General features: G+C 53.9%; 8 protein-coding genes across 8 annotated transcripts; 2 read left to right on the forward strand and 6 right to left on the reverse strand.

Moving 5' to 3' along the window:
* Positions 1 to 444: 444 nt before the first annotated feature.
* On the reverse strand, positions 445 to 3,112 carry BKA78DRAFT_309134 (biotin-protein ligase). Its single transcript, XM_066888000.1, has 4 exons — positions 2,982 to 3,112; positions 2,289 to 2,928; positions 1,636 to 2,244; positions 445 to 1,584 (listed from the first exon to the last, which is right to left on the reverse strand). Exons 1-4 carry the CDS (start codon positions 3,016 to 3,018, stop codon positions 753 to 755), a joined length of 2,118 nt encoding a protein of 705 aa, XP_066746596.1. The 5' UTR covers positions 3,019 to 3,112; the 3' UTR covers positions 445 to 752.
* Positions 3,113 to 3,746, forward strand: BKA78DRAFT_309135 (uncharacterized protein). The gene is made up of 3 exons (XM_066888001.1): positions 3,113 to 3,221; positions 3,322 to 3,418; positions 3,550 to 3,746. The coding sequence occupies exons 1-3, from the start codon at positions 3,154 to 3,156 to the stop codon at positions 3,616 to 3,618; spliced, it is 234 nt and encodes a 77-aa protein (XP_066746597.1). The 5' UTR covers positions 3,113 to 3,153; the 3' UTR covers positions 3,619 to 3,746.
* On the reverse strand, positions 3,747 to 5,423 carry BKA78DRAFT_309138 (uncharacterized protein). The gene is made up of 3 exons (XM_066888002.1): positions 4,872 to 5,423; positions 4,480 to 4,811; positions 3,747 to 4,420 (listed from the first exon to the last, which is right to left on the reverse strand). The coding sequence occupies exons 1-3, from the start codon at positions 5,252 to 5,254 to the stop codon at positions 3,996 to 3,998; spliced, it is 1,140 nt and encodes a 379-aa protein (XP_066746598.1). The 5' UTR covers positions 5,255 to 5,423; the 3' UTR covers positions 3,747 to 3,995.
* A 285-nt stretch (positions 5,424 to 5,708) lies between these two features.
* On the reverse strand, positions 5,709 to 6,412 carry BKA78DRAFT_309142 (RlpA-like double-psi beta-barrel-protein domain-containing protein-containing protein). Its single transcript, XM_066888003.1, has 3 exons — positions 6,251 to 6,412; positions 5,861 to 6,201; positions 5,709 to 5,808 (listed from the first exon to the last, which is right to left on the reverse strand). The coding sequence occupies exons 1-3, from the start codon at positions 6,326 to 6,328 to the stop codon at positions 5,775 to 5,777; spliced, it is 453 nt and encodes a 150-aa protein (XP_066746599.1). The 5' UTR covers positions 6,329 to 6,412; the 3' UTR covers positions 5,709 to 5,774.
* A 1,272-nt stretch (positions 6,413 to 7,684) lies between these two features.
* On the reverse strand, positions 7,685 to 8,865 carry BKA78DRAFT_100405 (uncharacterized protein). The gene has a single exon (XM_066882057.1). The coding sequence runs from the start codon at positions 8,722 to 8,724 to the stop codon at positions 7,987 to 7,989; it is 738 nt and encodes a 245-aa protein (XP_066746600.1). The 5' UTR covers positions 8,725 to 8,865; the 3' UTR covers positions 7,685 to 7,986.
* A 3,255-nt stretch (positions 8,866 to 12,120) lies between these two features.
* On the forward strand, positions 12,121 to 14,411 carry BKA78DRAFT_100427 (acyltransferase family-domain-containing protein). The gene has a single exon (XM_066882058.1). The coding sequence runs from the start codon at positions 12,357 to 12,359 to the stop codon at positions 14,079 to 14,081; it is 1,725 nt and encodes a 574-aa protein (XP_066746601.1). The 5' UTR covers positions 12,121 to 12,356; the 3' UTR covers positions 14,082 to 14,411.
* A 1,282-nt stretch (positions 14,412 to 15,693) lies between these two features.
* On the reverse strand, positions 15,694 to 17,998 carry BKA78DRAFT_309146 (Alpha/Beta hydrolase protein). Its single transcript, XM_066888004.1, has one exon. The coding sequence runs from the start codon at positions 17,671 to 17,673 to the stop codon at positions 16,108 to 16,110; it is 1,566 nt and encodes a 521-aa protein (XP_066746602.1). The 5' UTR covers positions 17,674 to 17,998; the 3' UTR covers positions 15,694 to 16,107.
* A 776-nt stretch (positions 17,999 to 18,774) lies between these two features.
* Positions 18,775 to 19,800, reverse strand: BKA78DRAFT_309150 (cytochrome b5-like heme/steroid binding domain-containing protein). Its single transcript, XM_066888005.1, has 2 exons — positions 19,551 to 19,800; positions 18,775 to 19,491 (listed from the first exon to the last, which is right to left on the reverse strand). The coding sequence occupies exon 2, from the start codon at positions 19,479 to 19,481 to the stop codon at positions 19,017 to 19,019; it is 465 nt and encodes a 154-aa protein (XP_066746603.1). The 5' UTR covers positions 19,482 to 19,491; positions 19,551 to 19,800; the 3' UTR covers positions 18,775 to 19,016.
* Between the last annotated feature and the right edge of the window lie 260 nt (positions 19,801 to 20,060).

The following is a 20,060-nucleotide window of genomic DNA, read 5'->3' on the forward strand; positions in this document are numbered from 1 at the left end:
CCATTTACGAGACGACCACGTTTAAGCCAGCTCGCTCAGCAAATTCAGCCACATAGCTTTTCACTCATCTGTCTTCTCGGCTTCGCCTTCGCTTTCATCACCTCTGATTCTTCATCTTCTCTTATGATCTTTTCTTCTCTCAGTAATCCGGGCGGCTTTGGTGATACCCTGCTTTGGTCTTTTGTACCGCTCTTCGCTCGACCCATTTATTTTTTTCTCGCATTGTATTGTCGGAGGTGGCCTTCAGATGGCGTGCGAATGAGGTGAGGCGAGGCGAGACGTTGGCAAGATTTACAGCTTCATGAAAGATGTTTGGTAACAGGACGTGGACTGAGTGAAGCTGAGAGTCGAGTGGGAAAGTTTTCACTTCGCAATCCTAGAGCTACGTTGCATGAGTACGAGAAGCATTCGAATACGATGAGATGACCACCTTTCTTGCTCCCTGATTCATGCTGTGAAATTGCTCTGAGAAATTCTCCTTCGGAAGCTTAAATTGTCGATTCTGTATACTCCATTTGTCTTCAAGGGTATGTTGTTGTATGAGTATGAGTGTGTATGGATCAAGCTTAGTGGCACCTCGATGGTGGGTGGACAGCAAAGCCACAAACGGGAGACCAAAGTCTCTATTTGATGACATACACGTAGTAAAATCACATACCGTTCATCTCGCGTCATCTACGCGTCATCTACATCAGATAAACCCAAGTTCTGCTCACCATGCTTGGCCATTGGTCCGGCTACTCGCCCATCTCCTACGTCTTCCTCCTCACCAACCCCTTCATGAAATCAAAACTATTCGAATCACTCATCAACTCCCACACCTTGCCCGTAGGACGATCCTCCCACCCCAATTCCTCTGCCATCAACATGCCCCAATCGCGCGTGATGCCCTTCACACGCGCGCGGACGCCGCCCTCCGCCTCCAGGGTAACAACCTGCCCAGCGTGCAACCAAGCGGCATAGTACAGCGCCTCTAGAGTATCGCCACCGGGACCGCCGGCCCAGCCCTCACGGCAGAAGCGCGAGTACAGCGACTCGAAGACGGACAGCGTGCGCGCGAGCAGCTTCTCCGGGGCGAAGGGCGGCAGACCCATGGAGCGGGCGAGTGCGTTGAGCGAGGTGGTGGGCGCGGCGTTGGCCAGGTTGACGCCGATGCCGGGCACGATGGTGTATTCGGAGCCTTGGAAGGATGAGTTGACGAGCACGCCGCCGATCTTGACGTAGTCTTTTGCAGTGGGCGAGGGGCGCGTTTCCGGGTTCGACGATGGCAACGGGAAGGCCGGAGAGGAGGGGTCGAGCGCGTAGATGTCGTTGGGCCATTTGAGCTTCACGGGGAGTTTGCTGTAGGCTGTGTTGCCTGGCTCGTAGGTGTGTACTGCATGTACCGTCGCCATGGCAGCAACGTATTGAATGAAGACGACAGGGGCTGTCGCTGAAAGCGCTACGCTGTGCCGCAGCACGAGGCTGTAGATGAGCGCGCCTGGTGGGGAGACCCAGACATTGGAGCCACGGCCGCGACCAGCTATTTGGGTGGTGGCTGATGCCGCAAAACCGTTGGGCAAGTGCTTGAGTAGCTTGGGGTTTCTGGCAGTAGTCAGCAAACATGAGCAAGAGGGGTCGAGGGGGCCAGGCTACTTTTCAAGAATGGTGTTGGTGCTGGTGACGACTTCACCATAAAGAAGGTACTTGCCGAACTCGGCATCTGGGTTTTTGTATATGCGGTTATAATGCTCCAAGTTTGCAAAAAAGGAGTGGTGGTTCCAGTAGGGGGTTTCTTTGGTGGACGGGAGGTCCGCTTCGTGCGCGACAAGGCGTTTGACGACCTTGTCATAGTCGAGGATTCTATCGACATTGGCAGATTCTTGATCAGTCTTGCTCTCATCACCCGAGCCGGGGAGAACTGATGTGACGGCTTTGGCGAGCGAGCTCATGGACCACTGAGATGGCTTTTCAAGGTGGAAAGTGTCATTCTCCCCCTTGATGTGCTCCTCGCCATCCTCAAGAGTTATAATGTCGTTCCATGACGACACAAGCTCTGACACATCTGATGCTTTGGAGGAAGACAGATGCAGACGAGAAAGGGAAGGTACCGCTTGTGGCTCTTGGTTCACTTTCAACCCAAGCTTTGTCAAGCAAGCTTTGAGGAAGTCTACCCTTTGCTTGTCATCCTCCGCCAGTGGCTCAATGACCTTCTTGACGTATTCAGGGACGTCTTCACCCTTGCTCAAGTTTGCCGCTGCGAACCTGTCGAGGTCAGACCGATCTCGTTGAGATGACGGTGAACTTACTCTGGATGTGGCCCAGTAAGAATGATATTGCCTTCGCCGATTTTGCGGTACACGACCGCAGCCTTCCCATCACCAGAGTCTACATGCAGGTCATCCGTGTAGCTCGCAAGAATCTCAACACCTCGGTCCTTGAACTTTTCAGCGTCAACGAACACGCCGCCTCCATTGTAGTAGGACCTGAAAGTATCAGGTACAGCGCCACCTGCGCTCAACGCATCCTTGTTCACCTTGAGTTCGGTAGCTCTTGCGCCAGCCTCGCTGTGATAGACGAATCCTGGGAAGGCCAGTCCCCGACAGATGCCAGGGAAAAATCCGAGTTCGCGGTCGCCGATGACCTCCATCCCTTTGTGACCAACCTCAAATTCGCACTTGCTGCATCCATAGTACCCGCCTGCACAAAATCCAATGAAATTGCCGCCGAGGTTGACATACTGGCTGATGCGGCGGTTGCCCTCGCCGTCTAGGGTACGACAATAGGCCAGGTCAGCTCCGCCAGGCATGACTAGCAGGGCGCATGAAGCGGTCCAAGGCTCCTTAACGATGGCATTACCATCGACTGGGACGACGGCATAGTTGGGAGAGAGGAGTCGGCGCAGAGTCCACGTGCAGTGGCGGACAGACTCGATGGTGCTGCCATTGCCTAGCGAAAAGTTGAGTGCATTGAACTCAATGGAGTCATTTGCAGACACTCACCCGAGTACACGAGCACATTTGTACGTTTGCTCGCCATGATGTGTGACTGATGTAGACTGGCTGGCGACAGCGAAGGACCGCTCCGAACCTCAACCGAAACCCGTGTCGTCGAGGCAGCTCGAAAGAGAATCAAACAACAGACTCAAAAACAGACGCAGGACACCTTTCAAAAATGTCCAACGAGGAAAAGAGACAAGAAACTGCGTCGCAAGTGGAAGACGATGACGAACCCGATGACTGGTACGTGCCGACCGATCAATTCCTCTCCGACCTCCGCAGCTCCCGTCACGGTCCCCGAGCTCTTTTTTAGACAACTGGCCTCTGACTGGGCCCTTCGCAGGGACAAGCGAATCTTCTCAACGGGCTGCTCCGTCGAGAATGCAAAGATGACCGACTGCTACTACGAGAAGAAGGATTGGCGCGCCTGCAAGAACGAGGTGAGTGGGATGATGCGGATATTGGAGCTGAAGCTTTCCCGACCTCAAATCGCTTGCGGTTTCGGGGAAGCTGCGGCCCCCGCTTACCAAAGCATCCACCTTGTGATAGTCAAGACTAACTCGATGAATAGATGGAGGCCTTTAGGCAGTGCTGGAAGAGACACGGAAATGATCAGAGAACGTCGTCAAAGGACGCTTAGAATGCGAATGCAACTTCTCTCCTCTCATCGCACTATGCGATTGATTCCGTTTGCCAGATGCTGATGGGGTCTGAAGAGCACTACAATGGGCTGCAAAAGCAATGTTAGCTCCAAAATAGGGCGGGGCTGCTTGAATGCTCCCAGATGATGAATAGTTGTGATCTTAGATACCAACATCTTCATGGTTAAGGTAACTACTGAATGCTCCCCGAATGCTACACAATGCCTTTGTAGCGCTAAGCCGAGAAGTGGACTTGTCGTTTGCGGGCAACAGCACACCATCGCTTGAAATAAGTCATGATCCCAATGAAGTCCTATGCATGCGAAAATGTAGATGCCTTACGAAGACTACCCCCTAAGAAAAAGAGCGCCTAAATTTAAGCACCTCCCCCAAATCTCTGCTTCGCCAGCGCCTGTAGCATCTGCATGGTCGAATCCTCCTGAGACCGATATTCCGCAATTCTTTCTTCCCTTTCCGCCGCCTTGGCTCTCATGATCTCCTCTCGCCTCAGCTCTCTCTCACTCTTGCGGCGCTCTTCCTCTCTCTTCCGCGCCTTGAGCGCATCCACATCGTCGCCCATCAAGTCCGACTCGCGGACGTCTTCAGCCCCGGGCGATTTGGCCTCCCGGAATGACCGCACCATCGCTGTCTTGTCCATTTTCTTTTCTAGCTGTCGTTCGCGGCTTCCCGGCTCTGCGCGTGGAACAAGTTCCTCGAGGCGCTCTTTTTGCAGCGCACGGTCTGCTTTTCGCGCAGCGCGGAGCGCTTCGATGCGGGCTTCTTGCTCTTCTTCTCGCGATTCTGCCATCCCGAAGTCAGCTGCGAGTTCCCTATGAGTTCTCACATGTTTGCTGGCCTACCTCTCTGTAACTCCAGATCATCCAGTCGCGGCACGGCTGGGCCCACCCTCGTGACTCCCGTGCTCACCTGTCCAGGCATGGCAGCGGGTCCAAATTCATCCTCGCTCTCCTCATCAGCATCCGGACCGTTTTCCTGAACATGTGGTGCCGAGGTCGTAGTAGCGGCGGCGGCGGCTCGACCGACGCCATAATCTGGTGAAGCTCTGCGTGTCTGATCCGGGGAGCGTGCCTTTGCAGCATGGGCGCCAGCCTCCTCGGTGTCTGGTGATGAATCGATCGCCTTTTGCAGCGTACTTGGATCATACCAGCCTTCTGCAAGCTCGCCGCGATTCCTTCCAGCGTCAGCCGTTATCCGGACAATGGACGTCGATCTTTGTAGCGCTTGCACTCACCACTTGCCCACGAAGCTCTTCCAACGACCCTTTACCTCCGTCTCGTCCATGTCCTCGAGTATCTTTTGCTTCTGGATGTCTAGGTATAGCGCAAACATGGGTCTGTAGGCAGCATAGTCGTGCTTCGATAGCGTTCGCGCGTTCAAGGGGAGAGAGACAGCCTTTGGCGGCGCGAGGCTTCCGCTTGGACTGCGGTTTCTGCCATGTCTATCGCGGGAGGATTTCTCGACGCGACTGTCGTGGTGGGAGCGATGATGATGACGGCGATGCGGGGAATGCGAGCGGGTGCGATGCTGGCGATGGCGTGAGGACGCCTGTGGAGAGCGCGAGCGCGATCGATGAGAATGGTGTCGCGAGGAGTGTGCCGAGCTGTGAGATGGCATCCTGGCTGTCGAGTTGAGATTGAAGAATTCAGATGCAAGGAGCTTGGGCGATGATGGTAACAGGGAGTGCTCGGGCCCAGAAGGCGCGCCGTGAAGAAGCTTGGCGTAGATAGAACCACCATTTTTCCTGGTTGGAGAACCACCACATGTTTTCAAATTTGGTGCTGGAATGCTTCAGATAGAGTGTACCTTACATTCCGTATTGTACAACGTTTGCTTTTGCCTTGTACCACCTCAAATACGTGGTGTAACTTCTAATGTGTCTTCCTGATTGACGTCAAACAAGAGCAACTGGTAGCTCTTCTCACATACGCAGTGAAGGCACGGGCTTTAAAATGTGGAATCTTGGTCTGCACCAGCAGCAACCTGCGCTGACGAGACATGCGTCAAATGTACAGGGTACAACGTGTCGATAGACAACCAGAACTGAAAAAGCCAACAAGCGAGGCATGCGCCCTCCAACCAACTACTCGTATAAGAAAAGGATACAATCCCAACGCGACGTAAGTCATCCATCCATTTAGTTCCAGGTCTTGCCTGCAAGTTGACCCTTCCTGAGAGAGAAGTTAATCCCCAATCGCGCTTGACGGTGTGTGGAAGACTTACCATGTGGAGCAATCGACCTTCTCAGCGTAGCCAATACCCAGACCAGTTCCAGTTCCACCAAAGATGGCCTCTTGCGCGCCAGAGTCCTGGCAAAGATCGAAGTTGACGTTGGCTCCGTACTGGTTGGTTGACTTGAGGTCGGGCTGAGCGCAAATGGGGTTACCTCCGGGCGGGCAAAGGTTGTCGACGACGACAGTGATCGTCTTAGGACCACCTGGCAATGGGTTCTTCGAACTGTCTGTCTCAACAGTGACCGACCAGCAAGTACCGCATGCAGGTCCGGTGCCCTGACCTGATCCAACACCGTACAGGTTTTGAGATACGGCCGCGGAATAACCTTGCTGTTCACCGCGTTAGCAAGAGAGCTTCTAGGTAAGCGTGGCCACTTACGCTCGCGTAGATACCGCATGCTTGTTGCTTAACACAGTTTCCGGAGCCGTTTTGATCCTTAGACCCGTAGACGGTCATCGTGGACTTAATCCGACCCAGATTGGAACCAGCGCCTTCTCCTTTGCCGCGAAGACCTCCCTTCCCACCTCCTCCACCTCCACCCTGCCCTCCTCCTTGACCACCGCCCCCACCGCCTCCACCAGCCGGTGGTGTTTGCGCGGGTGGTGGTGGCTGCTTGTTGTTGTTTCCTCCTCCGCCGCCGCCGCCTCCTCCTCCTCCTTGCTGACCCTGTTGACCCTGCTGGCCCCCCTGTTGCGGTTTTGGCTGGGGCTTGAAGGTCCCGCCCTCATTGTCCTTGATCACTTTGGGACGACGTTCTCCACCGCCGGGTTGCTCGTAACATCCGGGTTGAGCGCTTGCAATGCCCAGGAGAGCAAGCAAAAGGAGAGACTTGGAAGAAACCATGATGAAGGAACGTGATAAGGAAAGACTTTGATAAGGACTGACAACTGATGCTCAACACCAGATCCGATAAAGTGGTGAGGAATGTTGGCAAGCACTATATATGCTTCGCAAATTGATCACTACCCGCCTAAAGAAAAGGGCTTCCAAAGCATTTAGAAATACCCGTCACTTGTGCACACTGACATAAGTGGTCGTCGATTGCGACCAACCAGATATGCACACCTGAGCAGGCAAAAAGACGGACGACTCTGTCATGCAGATTAGCATCCTAACTCTCTCCAAGGCGCCCTGCACTGCAATAATTTACTCGATCATGGGGGCGGGGTTCCCGATCCGGGTTCCCCTGCGTCTTGTACCGTTGCCCCTCAGGAGTGCTCAAGCAACGTCACTTCGGCGTTTCGACCGCCTTCCTCCACAGTGAGCACTAAGCATTGAAAATGCGACATTGTTTCTTTTCTACCGGGCGGAGAGATACGCACATGGGCCGGTGAGGTTTTCCCCGCAACTCGGCTTGCGACGTTGTGGTTTTCAATCGTAGAACCTTCCGTTTCTGGGAAGAATACCGCCAGATACACGGCCAACTTTCTGCGTGGCTGCGGCACCAATCAGCTGGAATCGAGGAAAGAAGGTTATTTTCTCGCCTGTTTAGCCGCGGGAACAGCCTCATAATTGGATCTGCTGTTCAGACCTTCTCCACCCTGCGTCCGGTGTGGCTGCTTAAGCCTCAGAGTCGCGTTTCAAGAGGGTCTTATACGAGCGCCTTTCTCTGGTCGCACTGCTACCTTCGGCGATTGTTTTCAGTTTCGCGGTGCAAAACGTTCCATTTCTCACATCTGGATCTTGAATTCCTCAACGATCAACACCATGTTCCGTTCCAAGTCGAAAGCCTACTTCGCATGATAACATACTATCTTGTAACTGATACTGGCATGTCGTCGCATCGTCGTAAGAGACTGACACCACGCCCTGTGGCTGATATAAACTTTTCACCTCAGGCACACCCGTCTCTGTACTTGGCGGCCTGGTGTCAGCCACAGCGAAGTTAGGCCTGAGGCGGGAGTTGTGCGGTTGGCACCGGTACTCCAAGGAAGCTTCCGCACTCGTGGGTGAAGAAGGATTATCCAGTTCTGGATACAGATGGTGCAAGCGGATTTGACCTAAGCGGTAGATTGGATGCGGGCATAGAGACCCGGGAATCTTCCAATGACGGAACTTTAGCGGGCCGAGATATAGTCTTGGATTTCGTTCCCGAGTTCTTACTGTCCTGGAATTCAAGGTGGAGAAGCTCCTTCATCGGCTGCCTCAAGTCCTAGGAAGACTCGCTCCCATCTTCGAATCTCCTGCAATTCATCCTCGTCAGGTGGAACATGCCCGTTTTTGTCCATCAGCCTATCCAAAGCGATGCTGTTGACAATTCTGCAGCTACATGCCACGACGTGTTCGTCATCGTCCCAGCCTGAGTTCCATGGCATTGTAGGGATTTCGTCTAAAGCGCGTTGCCCGGTGATGTAGCACATAGCGATCGCTTCACCCAGCGGTACAGTTCCATCAAGGTATTCGCTTTCATGGTCGTCTTGGCAAAGTGGCCACAAGTCTTCCTCTGGCTTGTTGCTGCCAACGAACGTAGAGACGCAGTACGGTTTGGGAGGACGCGATACTAGCATCTTGGACCAGGACTCGAAACGCCGATTGACCATCCACCGGCAAAGGTCATCCCACTCAATGGTCAAATGTACCATCCCTTCCCACAAATGATACCTGCTCGTCCACTCTGGCGGCAGTGCCGAATTGAGCTCGTAACCCAATTCTGACAGACTGTGAGAGGAATTATGATCCGGCAGATAGCAGAGACGTCTCTGAATAGGCTTCGAATTGCGTATTATGTCCCTCCAATGCCGACATACCGACTGGGCCCGGAGAAGTGTGCCTGCACCGCCCGCTTCAACGAGCTGAAAGAAAATTTGTTCAGCGAGTTCAAAGCAGTCAAAGAGCCGCTGGGCAGCACCCATTGTAAGCGGATTGGAGTAACGGGTGTTTGCGACTGGGGGCGTTCACGGTCCAGGTAGTAAACGCGTCGGGAGGCCAATTGAGACGAAGGTCGCGTCGGGGTGAAGTTTCTCGATGGAGTCGGAAGGTGGTGAAAGCACGAACGTTACAGCGGCGAACAAGATCAGATCCGCGTTCGATGGTCGATCTCTCCGCCTCAACACGAGCCTCTTTGCGCGCCGCGTTCAACGCGTACCGTGCACGGACTAGTTGTGGTCTGCTGCCTTGTGGCCTGAGGCACAACATTCCCAACCTCCATTCCTAGACCTGACAACAAATCGCAACTTCATCAGCTTGTCCCGGCACGATCAATCCTGACCTTCGACGTTGTTTCGATGCCGCTTCTGAAACAGAAAGTTCCCAGCGCGCTGAGACATGGAACGCGCCCCAAGCACGTTTTGCGCTTCTTTGTTCGCCAACTTACTCGCGTGCCTTTCGCCAATCAGCGCTGGTTGTCCGCTGGTAGTCGAATCATGTGAATGCCCAATCATGTGCTTGTATGCTCGGAATAAGCTTGCCCTTTGTGTTGAGCAAGTTTTCGAGTCGACTGTGGCATCGGAGGAAACGTCGGCAAATGATACAGCTACACTGCTCCGCGGAACAAAAGATGCCGTGGATCGCAAGAATTCGTTAAGGAGCATTTCAAACTTACAATGTGAGGTAGAACCGAGGGCCAGTGCAGCGAGAGTGGTACAGACTTTGAATTACTGTACGAAGAGAGAGCCCCTGATCATAGAGAACACACGTAGAAAGGAGGTTGTGCGACTTCACCAGCTGGGCAATGAAGTCCGGCACAAGAATGAGGAAGATTATGCTGAAGTGATAAGAAAGAAACTCCTTGATGCTTAAGTCTATCACGTGGTTCCGCGGAGTCTCCAAGCATACCAGTGTCAAAATCCTGCCGACTGGCGAATGCTTGGTACTCGATTCTTCAGAATACATGGCTTGTAGCCGGTAAGACCGAGCGCATGTCCGAATGACATACTGGCACTAACGAATTGGCGGCGGAGGCCGCAGAATTCCAACACCATGACTTGGCTCCCGAGCTCGCCCAGCATATCAGAGCGTTCGCTTGATGGGTAGCCTGGAGACTGATGACCTCGTCGAGGAATAGCAACAGGAAACACTCAAGCCCAGCAAGCTTCCCTTGGTACCTTTCTTCGCGGCCCACTACGATGTCGACCAACATGGTGCATGCAAGAATTTCCAGTGGATGTAGACAACCACTGGCAGCTGTCACGTTGGCCAAGAAAGTACAATAGACGAGTTCGAACACATTTGGACGGGTACACATGGTGACGGCAGTGGAACGGCGCCATAACCTTGATCAGAGCGCGACGTGTAAGTTGCCGATGCCGTGTACCAGGTCCGAAAGCGTAATGGGAACGCAACAGCGATGCAGTGGGCAACAAACGAAATGTCAACTCCTGGTTTGTTGCGCGGTATATACTCATATAGTACGGCACATATTCAAATCACTGAGTCGACACTTGCACAGTAGGTGAGGAAAGAAATTCAACCTAGGCCCAGCTTCACGTCGTCGTCGCACCTTCAGACGCAAGCGCTTGAGTGCTCCCTGTGACTACCTATAAGAGAAAAATTCTCTATATGTTGAAGGCATTAAGCGCTTGAGAACTCCACGTCCCTACGTGTTTTAACTTGGCGACAGAGATTCTTGGATTAGCAATTTCTTTCGTCACCCACTGTGCTTGTGTGGACAAAGAGCGTTCAAAGACCATACCATGCAAAAACGTGGAGATTTTAGCTTGTAGAAGGACAGCTAGAGCGTTCAAACACTCGAGCCCTGCCTTGGAGTTGAGATTTCGTTTGCGACCCACTGTGGGTAGCCACTTTCCAAATCCACGGTCCTAAGAGGCAGCCAACATGGAAAAGGAGCTGCAAACGTACAAATCTGTCTCCAAGAATAGCCGCAAGTCCAGTCCAGTCTAGGTCCATAAATCCGCTTGAATGAAGGCTTGCCAAGATTCGGATATGGCGCATTGGGCGTGAGTGCATGTACACAAGTAGGCAACTTGGGGAACCGACGGCGCCGCCAGCCTCGCGCCGTTGTGAGCTTGAATTGAACCGGATCTTTCCAGCCAGCTATGACGTCAAGCAGGACAGAGAGGTCCGGCAACGAGCACAATTGAGTGTGCAAGTGAGACTCGGGAGTGATCCTATGATTTGACTGGATTCGGCTCCTGGGTAGCCTGAACCGTCATAGTGACATGCCGGTACATCTGGCTTGATCCAAGTTCGGGATACCGTCGTGGAATATGTGGTCGCGGTTGGAAGACGCTCGAGACCAGTTCCCGCAGTCTAGGCGCACTGCGCTGTCTCAGATTGGGCCACGTGACGTGTCACAGCTATGGCTTTAAACACACTACCGACCATGGCAAGAACTGTCAAGTCGCTTGATGAAGCTCTCGTTCGCCCTGTTGTTTCTGTGGATGCAGTGGCTGAGCCGGCCAGACCAAGTCCGACAGATCCACCGGGGGCTCAGCTCATGGTGAGGATGCTGGGCGCATATCAAAGGTGAATGCAGGTCCGAGAGGGAGTACCTGGGATGGTGGACGGGGGTGGAGCAGCCAAGAGAAAGAGAAGAGTTCCTGAGAAGCCGTAGAAGAGGGCCGTGGACGAGGGTTGGCTGAGTAAGCGCCAGCGGTCGCCAATTGCGAGGGGCCCACGGTCCATCAACACCAACGACACGACAACGACAGCTCTCCGACCCTGTGCCTAGACCGGCAACCTTGGCCGCCAGCGCGCCGTTGTTCCCCTTGCCTTACCCAGTTCGGCCGCGTCGTCGACGACGGCGCCCCGCGGCCAACTCAATCGACGCCCTGGCAACTGGCGGATCCTGGCGGGCCCATGGAGCGAACCGGGAAGCCCAGGAGTCTGCTAAACGTGCCATGTCGCTGCTGTAACGAGCCGATCGAGCCAGCGCGACGACGACCTACGCTCCTCTTGTCGGCTTGATGCCGTCGATCTCCCGGTCTGTGGCAAGGGCCGTCTCGCCAGCTGCCTCTACGACTTGGTATGTTTTCATATCGCCACACTGCCGTCTGTAGCGAAGCATTCTTCGCATTCCTTCGAGCATGCCATTCCATGGTCAATTTCACCATTGTCCCGAAGCGGTACCTACCAAAGGAACGGCCATGTCCAGTTTAGCCTTGCCGAGGAGGCCCAGGAGTCATCGTGTGCCTCAAGCTCAAAACGTTAATGACCCGTCTGTATCTGATGCATTGCTGGGAATCCGTGCCCGCACCACCAATTAGAGCTGAGGTTCTGGCTGCCCTTTATTCGCACGCCCGCGACGCCTTCGAACCGGCGAGCTTAGAGGTCCCCTTTTTGAGCACCACGCTCGTCACGTTTGTTGGACAGCATTTTCGCGACCAGGGGGACGCCAGTAATTTTTGTGCCCTGATCCGGCAACCCTGAGGTCGGTTGTTATCACTTTCGCCGTCGAGCCATCCGAGCGATCCCAAGCCTGTACATCCCTTCATGAATCAGTCTCCTCCTTGCTTCTGCACGTTCTTTTCGTCCCTCCCGCACCATTACACATCACCGTCTTTCGATTAAAGCGTGTCGTTCCCAGATGTCCCCGCCTTCGCCCCATCGCCCGCCGAACCCTCGCGGACCTACTGGCGAAGAAGCAGCCCCAATGCTGCACGACTACCGCCGTGTGCCTTCGGGCTCAGAGTCTGGTGACGATCACTGGCCGTCCTCTCCTTTTCAAAATTCGTCCGAGTTTTCCTTCAACGAGAAGTTGTACGATTCGCCCACCGTGCAGGCCAAACTCCGCGCTTTCTTCAGGTCGCGGGCCCGCCGCCTGTACGACATTACAAGATTTCTGGCCAGCAAAGGCCTTGGTCCAGTCCTTCCGAGCTTCCTTCTTCCCCACGCCGAGAGCCCCGCGGGGCATGCCACCGGCCTAGCGACCCTTGATGGTGTTCGTGGGTTCGCGTGCTTCTTCGTCTTCAATTTCCACTTCCTCTTCACTTACACACCAACTTCTTACCGCGGCTATGGCGTGGATCCGACGGGAGAGACGAATCTCTGGCTTCACCAACTACCATTTGTTCGACTTTTGTATGCCGGGCGGGCCATGGTTACTGTATTCTTCGTTCTTTCTGGATACGTCTTGTCCCGGAAGCCCCTGATGGCAATACGGTCAAAACAGTACGACTCGATGCTCCAAGGACTGTCTTCGTCAGTATTCCGCCGTGGTCTCCGTCTCTTCATACCCACCGTCATCAGCACCTTCATGGTTTTCATCGCCCTCCGAATGGACTTGTTCAAGAAAGCCACACGCATTGCATACGACGGAGTAACGCTGTCCTTTGTTGAACATCATCCAATCTGGTTTCCCACGCTTTGGGAGCAATGGTGGCACTACGTAAACTTTGTTCGGAACTACATTGATTTCACCCGCTGGGAAGAATGGTACAACCTGTACGATCCCCACGTTTGGACCATCCCGCTCGAATTCCGCGCCAGTATGGTTCTGTTCCTCACCCTTGTCTGCCTCGCACGCGCAAAAACATTTTGGCGTCTGTCTCTCATCGCGGCCTTGATTGTGTTCTGCAACCGCTGGAATCGCTTCGAGATTGTTCTCTTCCTCAGTGGCACACTGATTGCCGAAGTTGACCTGATCACACGGGCTTGGGAAGCTCCCGCCGGTACTCCTCCGCCTGCACTCCCGAGCAACAGCGCCGAAGCCGAATCGGTCACTTGGTTCGAACGCTGGTCCCGCGAGCGCGTTTACATGAACATGGTCATCTTCGTCGCTGGTCTCTACGCGTTGTCATTCCCGGATGAATTCGGCGCCTACACGCCCGGCTTCATGTATCTCGCAACTTGGATCCCTGAGAACTTCCGCAACAGTCTCGTCTACTACCGCTTCTGGCACAGCATCGGCGCTATCTTGGCCATGTACGCAATCAACAACACGCCTGTGTTGCGCCGCCCCTTCCAAACGCCATTCGCCCAGTACCTTGGCAAGATCAGTTACGCTTTCTACCTTGTGCACGGTCCTATCCTGCACAGCTTGGGATACATCGTCATGCGGTGGTTGTGGGGCATGGCCGGCCGTTACATCGAGGAGGAGGTGATTCCGCCGCCGGACCGACCAGACGAGACAATAAAGGTGACGGACAGCGGCGAGGTCGGGCCGCATATGTTTGCCTTCTGCCTCTTCCTCGGCTGGGCTATCGTCCTGCCCATCAGCATATGGGCGGCCGACCTTTTCTGGCGCTTCATCGATGTCCCGTGCGTCAAGTTTGCGCGGTGGGTCGAAAATAAGGTTACGGGGCGTGGCTGAGTGGTTGGACACGACACACTACACACGACACACAACGCCGCCGCGCCGAGACGGCGCAAGACTGTCCGATTTCCTTTTTCCATTGTTGATTGTCGCAGCGTTCCTAGACAAGTTTTCTTGGGTCATTGTTTCTTTTATTTTTTGCAGATGATGACGAAAGAGCTGGCAGATATCATGGATGTTGTACGCGTGTACGCTAGCGGGCGAAAGGACACGCAAGCAAGCGGCGAGCCAAGGAAGCAACTAAGAGCAGGATGAGGAGTGAGCGAAGGCGACGACGACGAAGACGAAGAAGACGCATTCATCAGGCGTTCACGTTCTAGGTCAACTATATTTGGCAGCTTGTTTTAACCTCCTCTTTTTCCTCTTGCTTTTCCTCCGTCTTTTCTGGTTTCCGAAAATATCCCCCTCATACATACCCTGACTGATCGATCGAAACCACTTAAACCACCTGCTACCTCTTGCGCGCAGGTCTCTTGTTGTTGAGTTGATTGGGCTGAATTTGGAAAGATGGTGCTGTGGCGGCGGTAAAATCCCAATCAGGAAGATTCTCAGTATCGGTGGTGGACGGCGGCGCTTATTCTTTGGGTGGGATTTTTTCAACCTTCTATAGTGTGTTATTTGCGACCAAAGAAGAAACAAAGACAAACATTCTCACATCATTTCACGGTCATTTCAATGTGTCTTGCATTTGAGGAGTCATCGTCGCCGCGAAGGGTTTGCTCCACAGGATCAGGAAACGAGGCAATGTCGTTGGAAATTTTCTTGGTTACCACCACTGGCCGGGTCACAACGCAACCAAGAACAGCCGCGCAGTTCCACTGCCTTCGAGCTTTCGGATTTGAGACAGATGCCCGGTGTGGCGTGGGCACAGGAAGGCAAGACAAGATACAGGGGCAACAAACATATCATCGGAATTGTGTGGATTGTGTGCGCCTTGTCTATCAATGCCTTCTGCCTACACATTCGCTAGCCCACGCACCTGCCTGCCCTGCCAAAAGGTAGAGTATTTGCTTGGGGGGGTGGGGGCACAGCAGGGGTGCTAGCTTCAAGTCCTGGAAATAGCATCGGCATGCAGGCAGCACTTCCGTCATTCCACCCCATTTCCTCGAACCAATGTGTTCCATACGTCATTGTCAAAACTTACCATCCAGATCCGCCTTACCAAGAAGTCGACCGCAGCAACAATCAAGTGCAATTCCAATGGACTGCGGTCTAGAACTCGTGCGGGCAGCGTGGTTTGTGGCATGAATGAAGTGTACGGCATGGCATTCTTAGTTGAGGGCACGGGCATTTGGATTTCGATTTCGAAAAGCGTGGGGAGTGGGAAAACTCCTCCATAGGTGCAAACAAACAAAGCCGATGAATGCGAATGCGACGGATCGACGTGCGTGCGTGCGGGTTGGATTTTGGATCGACATATTGCGTGATACCACTGGTTGAGGGCGAGAAATGCAACTGAGGCTGCTACGCCCATGTGTGTCTCTTATCTCCGAAGTCTCCGCGGGAGAAGGAGGGAGTAGGAGAAGAGGGGCAGAAGTGGAAGGAGGGGAATTGCGACAGAATGTGCGGAAATGCCGATGAGTCCCATGCCGAAGAATGTAGGAGAGCCAGACTGGAAGGCGACTGAAATTCTTTGACTGCTCGGAAGTTTTTTGAGAAATAGAAGTACTCCTACGATAGATGGGAAGTCGAAAATTTGATACCTAAAACGTCTCAATCGCTGTCCTCCTTTCTGTCATGGAACAGATGCTTTCGCACCATCATCACCAACACCGTCGCGCTAACGAGCAACGAAAGAGATTTATCTCAACGTCAAAATTTGCCAAGAATGAGGACAAGGGAAGTGTCCAAATTAGAGACTTTGGATATACACAGGGAGCATTCGAGTGCCTTCGAGCCAGAAGACTTGGACAATGTCTAAGGAAAGAGCTACAAGAAGCACTCGAACAGCCCTGCCTTGGAGTCAACATTTCTTTTGAGGCCCACTGTGCAACCACCTACTTCCTCCTATCCTTTCTAGTGCTCACGCTTCTCTTGGAGCAGGCTCGGCCGCACACAGCCGTTCCTTTGCCGCGCGCATCAATTCCAAAGCTTGCTCGTCGCTCACGCTCGTCACGTCGTCAAAGCCTCGCGGCAACTCCCTAACCTTGAAAGTCTTTGCAGCAACTTCCACCACGCCCGTCAAAGCGTCCGTCTCCGCGTGGCCCTCTGCAGGCGCCTCCAAGGATCCTTCAGTGAGCGACAGGACCTGCCTTGCCCAGATGCCCCAGCGCTCAAACACCGCGCGGCCAATCGTCGTAGGGTGCAGCTCGCCCAGAATCAGGCCAAAGACGTGAGGCATTGCTTCCCACTGCTCCCAGCGCACCTTGACGCCGGCTTTGGCCATCTTATTCGCCTGCAGGCCCATCTCATCGTTCATGATCTCCTGCCCGACAATGAAGAGCGTGGGCGGCGCGTCGGCCCAGCCGTCTGATCGCATTGCCAGTGGGCTCACCAGCGGGTGCATCAGCGCGCTGCCGTCGGAATAGAGGTCGGTGCGCAGAGGGTCGGCCGGCCAGACCTCGTCTTGAGGAAAAGGGTGGCGCTCTTTGAGCAATTTGGTGCCACTCTTCTTGCCTGACGACTTTGAGTCGGCCTTGGGTCGCGAGAGCTCATCTGGCGCGGGCAGATAGTCGTAGCGCGTATTCTCAACTAGCGATGGCAGAGAGCGAGTCAAGTCCGTCCAAGGGGAGAAAGGAGAGATGCCAGCGGGCATGGGAACGGCGACATTTTCGCCGTGGAAGCGGACAACAGGTACGGCATCGGCATCAGTAGTGCCCGTCCTCGCTGTTCGTTGCCACTGCAGTAATACCTGTGTGAGAGCGAGGACCAGATTTCCGCCAGCAGAGTCACCTGCCAGAATGATTTTGGACGCAGAGACAGGCTTATGCAAAGAGCCTGGCGGCGGGTGGAGGAGTGTCAAATACGCAGTGACAGCATCGAGCAGTGCTGCCGGAAACGGATTCTGAGGAGCCAAGCGGTAGCGGACAGAGAAGACACGGCCGCCAATTTGAGGTGCCAATTTCGCCGTGATGCCTCGGTGACTTGACGGATCCATAATGAAGAAGGCGCCTCCGTGGAAATAGAGCACCACGGCGTCGGAAGTTGTCTCTGCTAGGAGCTTTTGATATTTGGCCTCATTTGACAGCTCCTTTGGCTCAGGCGTATCGGACTTGACGCCCGAGCGCAAACCATGCCATTCTGCTGTGATGTCTACGGATTCAGGGATCTTGTAAGTCTCTTTGCCAGTGACTGATAACTCCTCAACTGTCTTGAGCAGCTTCTGGCGGACGTCGTCTTCCGGAGGTGCTTTTATTGTTGCGTCGCTGCGCCACAAGGGGCCTTTGACGGGATGGTCTTTACCCCAAGCCTTTTGCAAATCCGTAATGGACTTTTTGACTGGGCTGTCGAACGAAGAGCGAAGAAAGGCGATGACCAGCGCGGTTTTCAGGTCCCATTTGGATGACGTTGATGAGAGCCACAGCGAATGAAGCAGGGTCGCTTTGACGACTGCTGGTAGGGTAAATACAATGGTGATGAGAGTATCCATTTTGATGGTCCAGAGATGCCTCGGTTGTGTCTTGGTTGGGCGCTCGCACCCGGTTGGTCTGCTTGGGCGTTCCCAACGACGATATTTCCTGGATAACAACCAAGTTCTTGAGAACCAGCGTTCGGGACCGAGGATTGAGAACCTATCCTATTAGATGAACATTGATCATTCGTGAAGATAGGAGAAAGCTATGTCGAGAGTGACGGCGGGGCATGACCATGCCAATGCTAGAGTCAAAGTGGCCGCAGACTACACCATAGACGGTTCGGCTCGGCGGCAACCACCCTGCACCTCCGGAAGCATCGCATCCGTGCAACCGTTGTGTATGTAGACCCACATCTGTTGGAGTTTTCGGTTCTTATACTCGCAAGGATACCCGTACTCGTTTTCGTTCATAGCCAGTTGATACGACCAACACTACATGAATTCTGTCGAAGCTTGGCTGCGAGTCTGCACGTTGGTGAAAGATTTTTGAGCATCGCCGCGGAACAGATTTCAATACACGCCAGCATGACACCCTGTCGCTGCACCTTATATGACATGTTAGGACAAACTGGTTTCGAAAAGAGGGAATTTTAGAGTCTCGTCACACGTGGCGTCGACAAGGAACATGTAGGACTTAGTTGCAAGGCGTTCGCTGGCAACTAGACTCCACCTGATGTGGACACGGCGTGCATTTTGTGCAGCGTGGAAAAGGAGAAGTGATAGAGCTGACTTTTGGAGAGGATATCAAGTACCGGGAATTCGTTTACCGAGGGGTCAAATGCGACGCCAATCACGGCCGAGAAAGATTGACCAAGAGCACAGTGGGTCGCGCCGGGGTGCTTGAATGCTCCCTGTATGCGCACATCCTGACTTGGTGAGTTAAACACCAGTTTTGTGCTAAGAGACTTTGGCACCAAAACCTGGAGTTCAAGTTTCTTCCGCCCCCCACTATGGGAGCATCGGGCTATTTTGTGAGACTGATGTGCATGTCAGATCTGGTCTGAAGTACACCTACTCGATCCATTCGCCCTCAAAAGCAGGACCGGTGTTGTGTTGGGATTTCGAGTTTGGATGAACCCGCTCATTGGAAATGATTCGCGTCCTGGGTGCTGGGTACGAACTGGGAGAATCTGGATTATCTTAGCTTACTTGTAGATATGAAGGCACCGGTAACTCCATCATCAGTAAGACAACGTCATTGTGCATGCGACATTCAAGCCATGCGAGCCGCTCGCAGAAACGCCATCAATGATCCTCCAGACCGAAGCTACGGGGAATGCCAGTAACTAAACGAGTGCCGTGTACGCTAGCATCGACTCGCATCCTGCATTTTGAATTTGCTCTCCGTACTTCTTTTCTCATGGCTCGGCATTCTTTGCTTCTTCGCTTCCCACTGGAACCAATTTGCCGACGACCAGGTACTTTTCCGAGAAGCGCTCTTCCCAGCCCATCAGAGCCTCCATCTCTTCATCGCCGAGGTCTTCCAGCTTGTCCAGCGGGGCGTCCAAATCTTCCGTAAGCATGCTTCGATCAAAGCTACCGCAGGCTAAGCCGCGGCTGGCGTCGCGGCCGGCAAAGTTGGCATATGGGCCCCCGGGACCGTAGAAGTTGCGGCCCGGACTAACGTCAAAGACGCGACCCCGCACCGCCAGATAGACGGGCTTGCCCTCTTCGCCATTGAACGGTAGCAGCGTTTTTGGTGTAAAGGTGCGAAACACCACGGGGGCGGGAGCTTTGGGAAGCACCGCGGGCGCCTTGGGGCGCAAGCGCAAGTAGACGAGGAAGACGAAGAGCGAGAGGAGGATGAGGTTGATGGGCGTCATGATGGTTTGGCTGGACGGCTTTGGGTCAGACGATGACAGGCCTAGAGTGCCAAAGCTCGAGCAACTCACGCTTCAGCGGCCGGAGGAAGAGCTTGGGCATCTGTTGCCGCGCGCGCGTGAATATGGAGCACTTGTAAGACGGTTTGGAATGGTACGAGGCTTACCGGAGCTGTCTGCCATGGTGTCGCGGCAAAGATAGGTGAGACGGATGAGGGAGTTGGATGACTAGCAAGCAGGAGATTTTGACGGCGGGCTGAAGTAATATAGCAGCAGGTTGATGGGTTGATGGTGGGGTCGAGTGAGGTGAGCAGTAGAGGGTCGCCGGCGGTGGCCGGAGCATAAACGGTCCCGCGAAGGGTCCTGCCGATGCCGTCAGGTCGCACATCCCGGCCACAAAAACATCCAACGACAAATTACCAACGCTTATCCCATGACCAATCGCGATCTCAAACACCACTCGTAGTCTTATACAGGCGCTGATATCCGAGGCTTGGTAGCAATAGTCGTGGCACTATGGAAGCTCGACCAAGAGAAAGCAGGCAAGTCGGAGCTCCCATCTCTCCCCTCACATCATTTCTC

This window comes from Phyllosticta capitalensis (assembly GCF_038381095.1).
Source record: "Phyllosticta capitalensis strain CBS 128856 chromosome Unknown BKA78scaffold_3, whole genome shotgun sequence".
NCBI lineage: Eukaryota > Fungi > Ascomycota > Dothideomycetes > Botryosphaeriales > Phyllostictaceae > Phyllosticta > Phyllosticta capitalensis.

Coding starts and splice junctions, on each gene's coding strand:
- BKA78DRAFT_309150 (XM_066888005.1), bottom strand. CDS start 19,481: ATGACGCCCATCAACCTCATCCTCCTCTCGCTCTTCGTCTTCCTCGTC.
- BKA78DRAFT_309146 (XM_066888004.1), bottom strand. CDS start 17,673: ATGGATACTCTCATCACCATTGTATTTACCCTACCAGCAGTCGTCAAA.
- BKA78DRAFT_309142 (XM_066888003.1), bottom strand. CDS start 6,328: ATGACCGTCTACGGGTCTAAGGATCAAAACGGCTCCGGAAACTGTGTT. Junction 6,202..6,250: donor CATGCGGTATCTACGCGAGC/GTAAGTGGCCAC, acceptor CGCGGTGAACAG/CAAGGTTATTCCGCGGCCGT. Junction 5,809..5,860: donor AAGGTCGATTGCTCCACATG/GTAAGTCTTCCA, acceptor CTTCTCTCTCAG/GAAGGGTCAACTTGCAGGCA.
- BKA78DRAFT_309138 (XM_066888002.1), bottom strand. CDS start 5,254: ATGCCATCTCACAGCTCGGCACACTCCTCGCGACACCATTCTCATCGA. Junction 4,812..4,871: donor AAGAGCTTCGTGGGCAAGTG/GTGAGTGCAAGC, acceptor TGACGCTGGAAG/GAATCGCGGCGAGCTTGCAG. Junction 4,421..4,479: donor TGATCTGGAGTTACAGAGAG/GTAGGCCAGCAA, acceptor TCGGGATGGCAG/AATCGCGAGAAGAAGAGCAA.
- BKA78DRAFT_100427 (XM_066882058.1), top strand. CDS start 12,357: ATGTCCCCGCCTTCGCCCCATCGCCCGCCGAACCCTCGCGGACCTACT.
- BKA78DRAFT_309135 (XM_066888001.1), top strand. CDS start 3,154: ATGTCCAACGAGGAAAAGAGACAAGAAACTGCGTCGCAAGTGGAAGAC. Junction 3,222..3,321: donor GATGACGAACCCGATGACTG/GTACGTGCCGAC, acceptor GGCCCTTCGCAG/GGACAAGCGAATCTTCTCAA. Junction 3,419..3,549: donor GGCGCGCCTGCAAGAACGAG/GTGAGTGGGATG, acceptor CTCGATGAATAG/ATGGAGGCCTTTAGGCAGTG.
- BKA78DRAFT_100405 (XM_066882057.1), bottom strand. CDS start 8,724: ATGGGTGCTGCCCAGCGGCTCTTTGACTGCTTTGAACTCGCTGAACAA.
- BKA78DRAFT_309134 (XM_066888000.1), bottom strand. CDS start 3,018: ATGGCGAGCAAACGTACAAATGTGCTCGTGTACTCGG. Junction 2,245..2,288: donor CTTACTGGGCCACATCCAGA/GTAAGTTCACCG, acceptor TGACCTCGACAG/GTTCGCAGCGGCAAACTTGA. Junction 1,585..1,635: donor ACCAACACCATTCTTGAAAA/GTAGCCTGGCCC, acceptor GACTACTGCCAG/AAACCCCAAGCTACTCAAGC.